The sequence below is a fragment of the Meriones unguiculatus genome, chromosome 2 (assembly GCF_030254825.1).
Source record: "Meriones unguiculatus strain TT.TT164.6M chromosome 2, Bangor_MerUng_6.1, whole genome shotgun sequence".
In the NCBI taxonomy this organism is placed as follows: domain Eukaryota; kingdom Metazoa; phylum Chordata; class Mammalia; order Rodentia; family Muridae; genus Meriones; species Meriones unguiculatus.
In genome coordinates, this window is record NC_083350.1 from 50,418,887 (window position 1) to 50,432,935 (window position 14,049).

The following is a 14,049-nucleotide window of genomic DNA, read 5'->3' on the forward strand; positions in this document are numbered from 1 at the left end:
GCGCTTGTTTCACACTGACTAGTGTCTTCTCTGAAACTTGGAGGGGGTTTAGCCCTGACTGAAGTTCACAGTTGCTACCAAGGGAGGAGACTGTTGGGAATAGATGCTAGCAATCCATGAACAATGTCCAAAATTTCAAAAGTGCCCAAGGGAAGAATGGACAGTCGGAGATGGAAAACGCTAAGTTTAAATCGAACTTTAAAAAAATACGAGCTATGCATACAGTTGAAAAAAAAATAAACCAGCACAAAAGATAGAAACTGAAGGGCAGGCGGGCTGGAGGTATGCACAGTTAATCCTTCCACTTTTAGAGCAGCCGTTAAGCTAATAGAGAAGAAACAATATCGAGAACTCACAAGATTCAGCTGCACAAGGTTCGTTTAATGACAGGAAGCAGATGGAAGAAACTCACAATGAAGTTCCTCAGTGGGGATGGTGACACATCCCTAGAGATGGGGCAATTAACACATTCGTCTGTCTAACAGAATATCATTCACATTCCAGATTCAGAAAACTGGAAGATTGAAATCAATCATGAGGTGAACCAGCTATTATTTTAAAGCCTATTTACAGTAGTGTTGAATTCTCTGTTTTCAGTGTCTACAGAGACAGAAAAGTCACTTGTGGGAAAGAATGGATACTTGATTTTGAAGAGATTAGCAAACATTCTCTAGTCTTTGACATTTATGTAGAGCTGACAAAAGTATGAAATAAAACTAAGGAAAGTAGGACTTTAGATTTTTGAGTAGCAAGGCTTTAAGTATTTTCTCAAGAAACACTGCAAGACTGTAGAAAACAAGGTGTGTTGCTGACCCTTAATCTGACACAGTAGATATTCCAGATTTCTAACCTGGAGAGTGTGAAAGCTCAAATAAATTCTTACACTTACTGATGTTGTGGGTCTGATTACATAATACCTCTTACTTAGCATGGTAACATTAGAATGGAGTCTTGCCATCGACACCTGTTCAGTCACTAAGGGTTGGTAGCCAGGGTTGTAATACAGAGTTCTTCATTATTAGAATACAGCCAAGGACTACATGATATTTGAGGGGATGCCTATATCATGAAGTAGAAACCGAACCAATGTTCATGACCATAAAGATAGTTTATCGAGTAAGAACATTTTCTGTGCAAACCTGAGGACATGGTTTCAATCTCTAGTATTTGTGTAAAAGGCCAGATGCAATACTGTATATCTTTAATCAAAGCACAGACAGCAGATGCAGAAAAGAGAATCAACACACACACACACACACACACACACACACACACACACGCATCAACAAAAGAAACAAGAGGAAATGCATGTAGTCAGATGGAAGAAAGTGTCTCTGGAAATGTCTGACTAATATCCCCAGAAAAATAAAATCTAAGGGGCACGGTGGAGATGAGGGAGGGAGTGAGGGACTGGGAGGGAATGAGGGATCGGGACACGGCTGGGATACAGAGTTAATAAAATGTAACTGATAAAAAAAATTAAAAAAAGAATAAAAAAATAAAAAAATAAAATCTAAGAACAAATGTTTACTTACATCTTCCACAATTCTTTGTATTTCAAATTCATGTACCCATTTCATGTTAATAACATTTGCATGGAGTATGAGTTCTTATAATAAGACAAACAATAAATTACAGTTGGGGCATATTGAGTTGTGTATACCTGTAGTCTCACTACACAAGGGGCAGAGTTTGAAAGATTTGAGACAAATTTGAGGATACCATGTACTATATAGTTGCATCCCTGATTCAAAGTTGAAAAAGAAAACAGAATAGATTATGAGACTTAAGTTTTTTATTTTTGCAAACTGTTAATTTTGGTAAATTTCTTCAACTTCTGTGGCTTACACTTAATTTTAAAAATGACCACAGAAGACTAATAATACTGTACACTATATATCTTCATAATGTAGTCTGAGAGGGTAAATTACAGATAAGGGAAAATATTACATTTCCAATGACTAGTGTTTAAAAATAGCAAAACAAAAACTTCCAAAAAAGTATTTTTTTTCTGCCAGAAAAGAAAGTTTACAAATAACAATTGAATGATTACATGAGCAGTGCAAGAAAGTAGAACATGAGGCAAGTTAAGAGCAGAAATACAAAACCAAACAAGCCTGGAATCTTAAAGAATATGCCCAGTCAGTCAAATATTTACTTCATATTTTCAGAAAATGCAGCAGAGAAATTATAATAAACTAAAATGACAATTTCTGTGTGAGTCTAAACATTGACAGGGGTATGTCCTTGTGAGCAGGTTAACAAAGAAATAGCCCGTGCTATGGTATCCTCAGACTACGGAGGGTGAGTTCTCCAGTGATTCTGGAATGAATAGGAAAAGCTTTTCAGAAAATGTAATAGGGTTTAGAATGAAATTTTCCTTGTGAAAGTGAGTCTACACAATTGAGAAAAGAAAAAGTCCTTTTCTTAAATCTAAGGGAGAAAATTGAAACTTATCCTTTTATACCCAGTCAAACTATCAATCAAATGAAAATATGCTTCACTATATAAAGTATCAAAGTTTTTTTTTTTTTTGTCAACTATCTCTGCATCTATTTTAATGAAATTGGCTGCCAACCAAATAAGAAGGGTGGGCAGTGTTAAAAGCATGACAGCCATAGCGCAAATAGTCTATAAGAAGAAGAGCTATGAATAGAAGATCTCTAGGAAATAAAGGCAATTAACTTGCATCTGATCTATTTAACTAGTGAAAGGCAAAAAGTTAATATTCAAGAGAAATATGATGTGAAAAATCAGTACTAAGAACAGAGGGTACAGCTCATGGTAACCCACCACTTTGTTTGCTCACTTAGCATGGAAAGAGACAAGCAGAAAAAATCACTAGAGTAAATAGAAATTTAGCCAAGTCTAAGACAGTAGCTATCAGCTCTGGGAAAAATATTTTCAAGAAATAAAAATGTAATCATTTTGCACTACTAAGTATGTATACATAAAAATACCTATTGAGGTGGAGCTTAATATTAGTATCACGTCAGGGATGACTCTCATTTAGGAAGCCTTGAGTTTGACCCTGGAAACACACAGAAACAAAACTGACAACGTATTCGAAGGAAAACATGCATCTTTTGTATGTGTGTCTATTGATAGGAATAAGAACTGTAATGAGTGGTAGCACAACAAAGCCGATTATCAAGATAAAGTCTAAACATGTCATCTGGAAATAGATCAAAATTGAAGAAAAACTGTGTAGAAAGAGACTCAAGATAAAAATTATTTTCTCTGTAACCTTTAATTTGTCTCAGTTTCTAAATCTGACAATTACAAAAAAATCTCAATATAAAATGGGAATTATCTTTCCAGCAGTCAGTTAATATTGCCACACAAAAATTTAAATGTGTTCAAATTTATGTTGATTTTCATGCAGGCCATTACATTGAATTTGCATTATATGATACACTCTGTTTTATATGTCAGCAAGAATGAACATAAGAAAGAGCTCTTGCCAGCATATGCCTTTGATCCCAGCACTTGTGATGCAGAGGCAGGTAGTTTGAGACCAGCCTAGTCTACAGAGCTAATTCCAGGACAGCCACAGGACTGTATAGAGCCCTGTCTCAAACAAACAAACAATGAAGAGCTCTTAAAGGAGATGGGAAATAAAGCATAGCAAAATAACTGTGATAAGAAAGCAGAATGGGGTACTCACTAGGAAAAGGAAGGGAGGCAGTGAGGCAGTAAGGGTTAGGAATGAATGAAACCAAACATGACACCTTTTTGTGCAGAAGTAATGCTGAAATCCATTAATTACTATGCTAGCACAAAAAATATAAGAATATTCAAAATTGTAAGCATGGAAAGGGGCTTGTAAGGAAGGAAGAGTATAGGCTATACAGGGAGATTCAGCAGGAGTTTATAATAACAGAATACATGCCACAAATGTGTAAAACTGCCAAAGAACAAACTCAGTAAAAGTTAAAAGAATATACAGCTTTTTAAAGTGAGTATAAAGTACACCTTGCTAGAGATAAACCTCAGTGATGGAACACTTGTTAAGCATGCAAAAGGCTTGGGGTTAATTCTTAGCAACAAAAGAAAACAAAATAATAATCTCAACAAAACCCCAAACATCAGTTTTCTGTATTGAGAAATGACAACAAATTACTGGGAACTATGAAAGAATCAAACCTTCAAACCTAAAGTAGTAAATACTCTATTAAAAAAAATCACTAAACTACCACTAAAGTAAAAACGTTGTTAAAATGTAATTGTGACCTACTTGGTAGTTGAAAATGAAGTTAGTTTTGTTGCGTAGTAGTTGCTACACATGGCTGTTTTCATATATCAAATGGGATGAAAGGTTACTCAAATTTATATGAGACATTCCAAAATGTGGGCTTTTTATCACTCATGCTCTAGGAACCATGAGCATGAACATCAGCGTAAATCGGTTTCAAAAACTTGAAATCACTGGTATCAGAAGAGCCTCCCATCAGACACACCTCATACTGGTAGCTCTGGGACAGGGTTCCTGTACCGCTGACATCCACCAGGTGGCCAGGGAAGTGTACTTCAGGCACAGAGCAGACACCCAGTGAGGCCGCCCTGGCCCTCCTGCACAGCCTCACCCCCACGAACACCAGCACAGACAAGAGGAAGAGAGAAGACACAGATGCCAAGGCTATGACCAGGTAGAGTGTTAGCGCGTCCTCTTCTTGCTCTGGGTCGCGCGCCACCTCTGGCAGAGGCAGGTAGGGCTGGGAGAAGCCATCCACCAGCAGCACATGCAGAGTGACACTGGCAGAGCGCTGAGGATCGCCATTGTCCCTGACCAGCAGCAGCAGCCTGTGCTTGGGGGCATCGCGCTCACTCAGCAGCCTGGTGGTGCGCACCTCGCCATTGTGCGCCCACATGCTGAACAGCCCTGGCTCCGTGGCCTTGAGCAGCTGGAACGACAGCCAGGCGTTCTGGCCAGAGTCGTGGTCCACAGCCACCACCTTGGTGACCAGGTAGCCAGGCTCCGCAGCCCTGGGCACCAGCTCAGTGCAGGGTGCAGAGGCGTTCTGCAGAGGGTAGAGCACGAAGGGCGCATTGTCATTGTCGTCCAGCACCAGCACGCGAACCAGCACCTGGCTGCTGAGAACAGGGGAGCCTTGGTCTGTGGCGGCCACGAGGAACTCGAAGGAATGCAGGGCCTCATAGTCCAGGGATCTGAGCGCGAACAGCTGCCCATTGTCTGCATTGATGGAGACCAGCGAGGTGAGGGCCAGCTGCGGGTCATTGGGCGGCAGCAGCGAGTAGGTGATGTGGGCATTGGAGCCAGAGTCTGAGTCTGTGGCTCTGATGGTGCCTATGTGCAGGGCCGGGCTGTTGTTCTCGCGGACAGACAGGGTGTAGGAGGATTGGGTGAAGGAGGGGGCATTGTCGTTGATGTCGGACACCTGCACTGTTATGGTGTGCTGGGTTGTGAGCCTGGGTGAGCCCATGTCGGAGACGGTGATGGTGATGTTGTAGTCAGCTCTGCTCTCTCTGTCCAGTGCTCCTTCTGTCATTAGGATGTAAAAGTTGTCTACAGAGGGTCTTAGAAGGAAAGGCAAATTTTCTTGAATGTAACAAACTGTCTTTCCATTTTCCCCAGAGTCTCTGTCATTAATCCTAAAAACCGCCAACACGGTTTCAGGAGAGTTCTCAACAACTTCGCTGACAAGTGACGACATGATCAGTTCAGGGGCGTTATCATTGATGTCTAAAACCTGAACTAAAACTGTGCATCTAGCTGAAAGGCCTCCACCATCAACTGCCTGTATATTTAACTTATAGGACTTAACCAACTCATAATCAAGCAAAGCTCTGAGCATGATTTCCCCAGAGAAAGGATTGATTTGAAAGGTGGCTCGTATATCTTCAGAAGCATCAAAGAACGAGTAGGACACTTCTGCATTGACTCCGGAGTCTACATCTTCTGCAGAGACTTGATTGACAACAAGGCCTACTGGGCTGTTTTCTGGAGTCTGGGTTTGATAACGTTCCTGGGAAAACTGTGGGGCATTATCATTGATATCCAAGACCACAACATGTATAACGGCTGTCCCAGACCTGGGTGGAGACCCGCCATCAAACGCTGTGAGTGTTAACATGAACTCCTGCTGCTCCTCCCAATCCAGAGCTTTGTCTACCACCAGCTCTGGATAAACCATCCCTTCATCGCTGTCACGAACGGTTATATGAAAAAAAGAGTTGGGGCTGATGGTGTAGTTTCGGATTCCATTCTGTCCTACATCTGCGTCTTGTGCTCTTTGTAATCGAAATGCTGCCCCCACAGCTGTGTTTTCTGGTATTTTTAAAATCATCGCTTTGTCCTGGAACACAGGTGAGTGATCATTTATATCCACTATTCTCAGCTCAGCCCGGTAAATCTGAAAGGGGTTATCCATCAAAATTTGGAAAAACAGCATGCAGGGCTCTGTGGAGCCGCACAGCTTCTCCCGGTCCAGTTTCTCATTTGTGAGCAAATCTCCGGTGTGAGAATCCAGGAGCAAGTGCTGTTTGTTATCATCAGAAACCACCCTGGTTCTCTTTGCAGCCAGAGCTTCCACGCCCAGCCCCAGATCCTTTGCCAGATTCGCCACAAATGATCCCCTTTCCATTTCCTCAGTCACTGAATAACGTCCAAACTCAGAATCTGCCAAACACAGTCCCCCAAACAGAAAGAGAAATAACACTTGCCTTTGTCTGGGGAAGCGTGACCCTCTGGGTGCCATTGTTTCTTCTCTCCTTACAACAGGTCTCAGCCACAGCTCCAGGCAGTCATAAACCTCAGCTGTACCGTCTAGCTGGAACGATCTCGGATATATTTTCCTTTCTCTGTCGTGAGGAGCCCCAGCTTTTCTTCTAGCTGTCAGGAGTTTCCTCTTCTGTGTGTGCCTGTGACTTCTAGTGAAGCCTTAGTTTAATTTTCCTTGCATCCTTTTAGCCTGCAGCGCCACCATGTGGCTATCAACAGATTTAAAACAGCGGTATCCAGTTTCTGCGTCCACACATACATCCTTATTAAATATTTCCTGTAGCACCTTATTTTGGTCTTTTGTTTTTCCTTTTGTTTGTTTCGTGAAAATAACGCTGAGATAGACATCCATCCATGCTGGTTCTTCACAGCTTCCTGGTAAAGTCAGAATTCTAGCGGCTGAATAAATGTCTGTAGCAGTAACTTTGTTTCGCTGCTATCTCTAACTCCATGTTAGTTCTTTCATCTCTGGAACGGGCTCCCGCAAATAAAGGGAAAATGGTGAGCATGTCTTCTGATAATGTAGTTCACAGTTCTCGAACCAGGGACACAGGAACACAAGAAGCAGGCAAAAGAAACCGGTTCCACACATTCCTCAGAAAATGTATTCAAACTCTATCACACCCCCTAAACAGAAGCACCACCATGCAGTCAGGACTAGGCAGCCGGGGTGCCCCTCCTCTCTACCCCACTGTGTATGACGGCGGCTTGTGCACATGCCTGTGTTTATTATGTGAAAGCATTGCTTTCGGCTTTATAACCGTCTTCCTCTTCTTCAGAATGTGACCTGTTTTGGCCAGGTTAGGTGTCTTATCTTTGGTTGGCGAATTATTCACTCACAATGCACAAATGAATTATACGAAGGACAAAAAGGAGACTTTGTCTGTCAACCCCTATCATCTGAAATATCATATTATTTCACTTACTTATATTTAGACATTTCTGTTGCTTTCCTTTATTTCTCTTTATTTTCTTATAATACCCTTCATCTATAGAGTTTTTTTTAATTACCTTTGACTAAATGCCCCTCATAATGAAATCATGTGATTTAATTACAGGGCACTGAATAAAACAAGACCAAAACTGTGACACAATCAAAACAAACACAAAACAAACACAATCCTAATATTGTTGAAAGCACGGATATATTGATAAAACATCTTTCTCATTTTTTTTTTAATATCCAAAGGCCTAGAGTGTTCTAGTTTTCCCACTATAAGCAAATGATATAGATTATACCTTGGGATGTGTACACAAAAAAGTTTAGAGTAAGCCCCAAACCCCAGCTCTGTTGCATAGAAAAAAAAAACACCATTTACTTGATGATAAACATACTCTGTTTATTCAACAAAGTAGGGCTGGATTGTCAACCATTGAAAACTCATCATATATATAAGGTTTCCATGCAGAATTAAAACAAATTATTAATTCTATTTGATGCCTTAGAATGTCAAAATTTGCCTTCATTCCCACAAATTTAGGCACATCTATAGAGACTCAAGATCTTACAATACTGTTCTTACTTTCAGATTGACTAGATACTTGTATTATGTACGACAGAAATAGACTTTAAATCAGGATATATAAAGAAAGCAAAATAGAACTGTAAAATACTAGATTAGCCCAAGACAACTATTGTATATAATGAAAATCAAGGCTATCTAATCAGCAAGACTGTCAGTATAGAAAAGAAATACAGAAATACCAATACTATACATGCACATAACACAATATTTCAATAGTTCAAGCAGTCTAGGAACAGAACATTGACATGAAATGTGTAGAGCTAATGAGGTAAACAAAAAGTGGTAGAAAAGTTTTAATGATCACTTTAACTGTATAGATAAATCCTTTTCATTTACTGGGATCCTATAAAGAAATTCTATGCCACAGATGAGAGTAAAACCAAACGTGTGGCATTAGCAGGAATCTGAAAAATGATGGGTAAAGTGACAATTAAAATTGTTGCTAGTGACAGGCATACAGACTTTAGCTAGCTAATCCAACAAGACAATTTTGGGAACTAAATATTTGTTAAGTAGCCTTCTATTAATGATCAAATCCAAAACTGTTCTTGAGTGTGGAATTTTCCTCCATTTCTGTCCCAGAGCTCTGGTGCAAGGAGCTAGGGAGAACTGGCTTTAGGAAGTTAAAATCGCTGGTCCCAGAAGAATCCCCCATCAGACATACCTCATACTGGTAGCTCTGGGACAGGGTCCCCATACCTCTGACGTCCATCAGGTGGCCAGGAAAATGCCCCTCAGGCACAGAGCAGACACCCAGTGAGGCCGCCCTGGCCCTCCTGCACAGCCTCACCCCCACGAACAGCAGCACGGACAAGAGGAAGAGAGAGGACACAGATGCCAAGGCTATGACCAGGTACAGCGTGAGCACATCTTCACCATCCTGAGCGGGGTCGCGCGCCACCTCTGGCAGAGGCAGGTAGGGCTGGGAGAAGCCATCCACCAGCAACACATGCAGAGTGACACTGGCAGAGCGCTGAGGATCGCCATTGTCCCTGACCAGCAGCAGCAGCCTGTGCTTGGGGGCATCGCGCTCACTCAGCAGCCTGGTGGTGCGCACCTCGCCATTGTGCGCCCACACGCTGAACAGCCCTGGCTCCGTGGCCTTGAGCAGCTGGAATGACAGCCAGGCGTTCTGGCCAGAGTCGCGGTCCACTGCCACCACCTTGGTGACCAGGTAGCCAGGCTCCGCCGCCCTGGGCAGCAGCTCAGTGCAGGGCGCAGAGGCGTTCTGCAGAGGGTAGAGCACGAAGGGCGCATTATCATTGTCATCCAGCACCAGCACGCGCACCAGCGCCTGGCTGCTGAGTGCAGGGGAGCCTTGATCTACAGCTTCCACGAGGAACTCAAAGGCCTGCAGGGTCTCATAGTCCAGCGCTCTAAGCGCAAACAGCTGCCCATTATCGGTGTTGATGGAGATGAGTGAGGTGAGGTCCAGCTGCGGGTCCTGTGATGGCAGCAGCGAGTAGGTGATGTGGGCATTGGAGCCAGAGTCTGAGTCTGTGGCTCTGATGGTGCCTATGTGCAGGGCGGGGCTGTTGTTCTCGCGGACAGACAGGGTGTAGGAGGATTGGGTGAAGGCGGGGGCGTTGTCGTTGATGTCGGACACCTGCACTGTTATGGTGTGCTGGGTTGTGAGCCTGGGTGAGCCCATGTCGGAGACGGTGATGGTGATGTTGTATTGTGCTCTTTCTTCCCTGTCTAGTGCTCTTTTTGTTACTAAAGTGTAAAAATTCTTTCCAGAAGATTTTAGAAGAAAGGGAAGGTCTTCCCGGATGGAGGAAATCACCTTTCCATTGTTCCCCGAGTCAGGATCTCGAACAGTAAAAACAGCAACTACTTCATCGGGGGAGTTTTCTGGCACTGGGCTGGTGAGCGCCGATAGCATCACTTCTGGAGGGCACCTGCAGGAGCAGAGTGCATTTTCCCGAGAGCCCTCCCCCGTCGGTGGCCTTGACGTCCACTTCATAAGAGGGTGTCGTTTCAAAATCGACTTCTTTTCGTAGCCGAATCTCCCCGGTCACGGGATTCACTTCTAACGTTCTGCTGACATCTTCTGCAGGCTGGGAGAGCGCGTACAGTACTTTCCCATTCTCTCCACTGTCTAAGTCATTGGCAGAGACTGTGACTACCAGGGAGCCGGAGGGGCTGTCCTCGGGGATTCGCACTTGGTACAGCGGTTGCTGAAACTCCGGCGCGTTATCGTTGATGTCCACGACTTCAATGAGAACCCGGGCCATCCCAGACCGGGGAGGAGAGCCGCCATCCAAAGCTGTCAGAGTTAACCTCAGCTCGGGCTCCCTCTCCCGATCCACTTCCTTCTTGAGCACCAGCTCCGGGTACTTCCTGCCGTCACTGCGGTTGCGGGTTACCACCAGGAAATGAGAGTTTGAGCTGAGCTTGTAGCTCTGGATATTGTTGATTTCTACGTCTGAGTCCAGAGCATTATTTAAAGGGAATGTACTTTCCAGCGGACTGTTTTCTGGTATCCTCAGGATCATTTCTCTTTCTCTGAACACTGGAGAATGGTCGTTTATGTCCTTCACCCTCAGTTCAGCCTGGAATACCTCTAGAGGGTTTTCCATTAACACTTGGAAGTGTAGGACACAAGGCTCAATGGGACCACATAGCTCCTCTCGGTCTAGTTTCTCATTTACGAGCAAATCTCCAGACTGAACGTTGAGCTGCAAATACTCTTTGGTTTCCTGGGAAATGACCCGAGCCCGGCGCGTGGCTATCTCTGCCAGCTCCACCCCCAGACCTTTCCCAAGATTTGCCACAAGGGAGCCCCTCTCCGTTTCTTCCTCTATGGAATATGGACCCAGCTCCGTGCTTGCCCAAGACACACTCAGAGAAACGAAGAAAGCCAGGACTTGCCTTTGTCTCGGATTGTGCATCCTTACAGTCTCCATGGCTCTTTCCTCGGTGTTTGCTTCACAGTAGCTCTGCCTTTGCCCAGGATCCTGGCAGCGCTCTCTCACAGTCCAGAATGTTAGAATCAAGCCTCCAAAGAGAATATTTAAGGTTTCACACTCGCCTTTGCTTTGGCTGAAAAAGCGGCACCTATTGCTTCTAGGTGGCGAGTTGACTGGTCCCCGACCAGGAATGAAATTGCTGAAGCAATTCCTGTGCTCCGTCTTCTTAGCCTGCAGCGCCACCGCGCGGTCTCACGGAGCCTTACACATTCAGATTCAACTAAAGGCAGAATTCTCCAAGGCGTGTGGAATAAGCCATGTAACGTGAATCACTGGCTTCCTTTTACAAGTTGCGTGCATGTGTACCAATAAAACACCGAGGCATTGTATTAAAATGAGTACAAAAGTAAATTATCATTCATGGTGTTAAGTATGGAATGCTGCCGATGTGTCAATAACTAAATAAAATAGTGTAATGAACATTTGACCTGAGAACATGCATTGAGGGGTAATAATGTCTCAAAAATGACATGGGGACAGTTTCATAAGCACGTATTTTCCACCATACACACTTCGAGAGTTACAAATGAGTAGACAGTGCAAAATTTCAACCTAGTGAATTCTACAGAATATAGACATGATTTATTAAAGAACCAATAGATTCCTTCTTTTCTCCAACATCCAAGGGAAAGAATTTTAACTTTTCCCAATGTTCAATTACTAGAAAATTATTTCATACATAGACCTGTATGGTCCTGGGTTGATTTCATATTCAGCATGAATAATGTGTTTTTTTTTAAATATACAGCTTTGGGTTATAACATCCATAGCTTTGGGTTATGCATCCATTTAAAAGTATAAAGTTTAAAGTCTTTTCATACATACATGAAGTGATACACCCCATAACCAAAGTCAGTTTTGGAGCATGTGTCTTATGCCAAAGAATAACCTTGAATCTTTTAACTATTACCTTATTATTTCCCTTTTCCTCTATGCAGAGTCCAAAGGAATCATTCATCTCCTTGCCTGGTCTCTACAGAGTTCCTTATTGTAAACTTCCATATGATCAGAATGACAGAATATTTGGACTTCTATGGTTAGCTTTTTCCCCTTAGCCTAGTGTTTCCAAGGTTCATCCAAATTCTAACACAGGTCAGTATTTTATTGCACTTTCTGGCTAATATTTATTTGTACATTTGAATTATTTTTGTGCTTTTGCTCTCCTGAACAGCATTGGCATGAACATTTATGTGCCTATTTTATGTGGACATATTTTTATTTCTCTAGGAGTTGAATTGTTTGTCACATGATAGCTCTATATTTATCACCTGAAAAACTGACAGGCTATTTCCAAAAACAGATGCGGCATTTAAATTTTATCACCTGTGCGTCAGGGTTCCAATATTATGACATCCTTCCAATACTTATTATCTAACTCTTTGGTCCTAGCCATCTTAGTAGGTATGAGTGTCTTGCTGTGATGTTGATTGATTTGTATTTCTCTGATGAGGTACGTTGCACAGCTTTTCATGTGCTTATTAGCCATTGGTATATCTTCTTTGGAAAATATCTATTCTGGTGTTTGCTTATTTTTAATTGAATTGTCTAGATTCAAATCTAAAAATCTATTTTAAAATAGAGTTTAAGTTGTGTATTGAAAGACTAGATCATCATTTGCTTAGGTTTTCTGTTTCTAAAATTTGAATTGAGTTGCAGCGAAAGTTCGCAATGGGCAGGACAGGAAGTTCAGTTATAGGGTGTGTTAGCATACATGAAGCTCAGAGTTTGGAATCCAGTACCACACAGATACTGATACTCTTATCAATTCACTGGTTCTGCTAATGGCGCTAGATGTTTGTTAATTGGATTCCTCAGGTCAATGAGACCTAAAATCTTGTTATAATTATCTTTATGTGTCTGCTTTTGACAACAGATGGTATTGCTATACGGAATAATAGCCACTCAAAGATGCCACAGAATCTGTAACTACGTTACCTTACCTGGCAGGAAAATCTATTGCAAACCTAAGTTAAAGATTTTTCTGAACAGGAGATTGCCCTTCATTTTACAAATAGGTCTCTTATTAATAAAGGACTTTTATTTAAATGTTATTTCCTGGCTGGCTCAGAGGGAAATGGAAGCAATGTTTCAGGCTGTGAAGTTGGATAAAGGAGCCATGCAACATTTATTGCATGGAAAAGACAAAATAGATTCTATAGTCTCCAGAACCCAATGTGTCCCCATGGACTGCTGTCAGTTAGACACTTACTAGAATTTTGTTTTATAAAATAATGAGATAATACATCGTATTGCTTTAAGGAACTGCTTGTGAAATTTTTGACAGCAATAGAAAACCAAACCAGGACATAAATATGGATTATTGTGTATCTAGAAGCTGAACCACCAAAAAAACTGATAGCTTCCACATGAATAGTATTATTATTGCAAATGCTAAAGAATTTCTTGTTCAGTTCTGCTGAGTCATTTTTTAAGAAGTCATGTATGGCCCACTGATGTTTTATAGTGTTATCTAAATGAAGACATTAATGGGCATTATTTTTCCAAAGACATAGAGTTAACTATAAGAGAAAGTAAATGAAAATGTATAATTTTTTTCTATGGAATTTCAAGAATCTCTCAGTTACTTAACTACACAAATTCATCCAGAAAATTGCTTATAGTTTTTTTAAAAATTAATTTTCAGTTATACTGCTAGAAAATGATTGCTTTCAAACCCACATGATGCTGAAATGAGCATAAGATATTCAACTTTAATAAAGGACTCACTGTATACAAAGTATATAATATGTTAAGAGTTTTGGGAAGATGGCTGAAGGGAGAGTATACAAAGTTTAATGAACATAACCAC

At 41.8% G+C, this 14,049-nt stretch overlaps 2 protein-coding genes across 2 annotated transcripts; both read right to left on the reverse strand.

Annotated features, from left to right (window-relative positions):
• Positions 1–1,695: 1,695 nt before the first annotated feature.
• On the reverse strand, positions 1,696–7,679 carry LOC132652327 (protocadherin beta-18). Its single transcript, XM_060377376.1, has one exon. The coding sequence runs from the start codon at positions 6,717–6,719 to the stop codon at positions 4,374–4,376; it is 2,346 nt and encodes a 781-aa protein (XP_060233359.1). The 5' UTR covers positions 6,720–7,679; the 3' UTR covers positions 1,696–4,373.
• A 382-nt stretch (positions 7,680–8,061) lies between these two features.
• On the reverse strand, positions 8,062–13,679 carry LOC110539478 (protocadherin beta-16-like). Its single transcript, XM_060377378.1, is given in 2 exon segments — positions 8,062–10,166; positions 10,168–13,679. Coding segments are annotated over 2 exon segments (2,385 nt in total). The 5' UTR covers positions 11,178–13,679; the 3' UTR covers positions 8,062–8,791.
• Between the last annotated feature and the right edge of the window lie 370 nt (positions 13,680–14,049).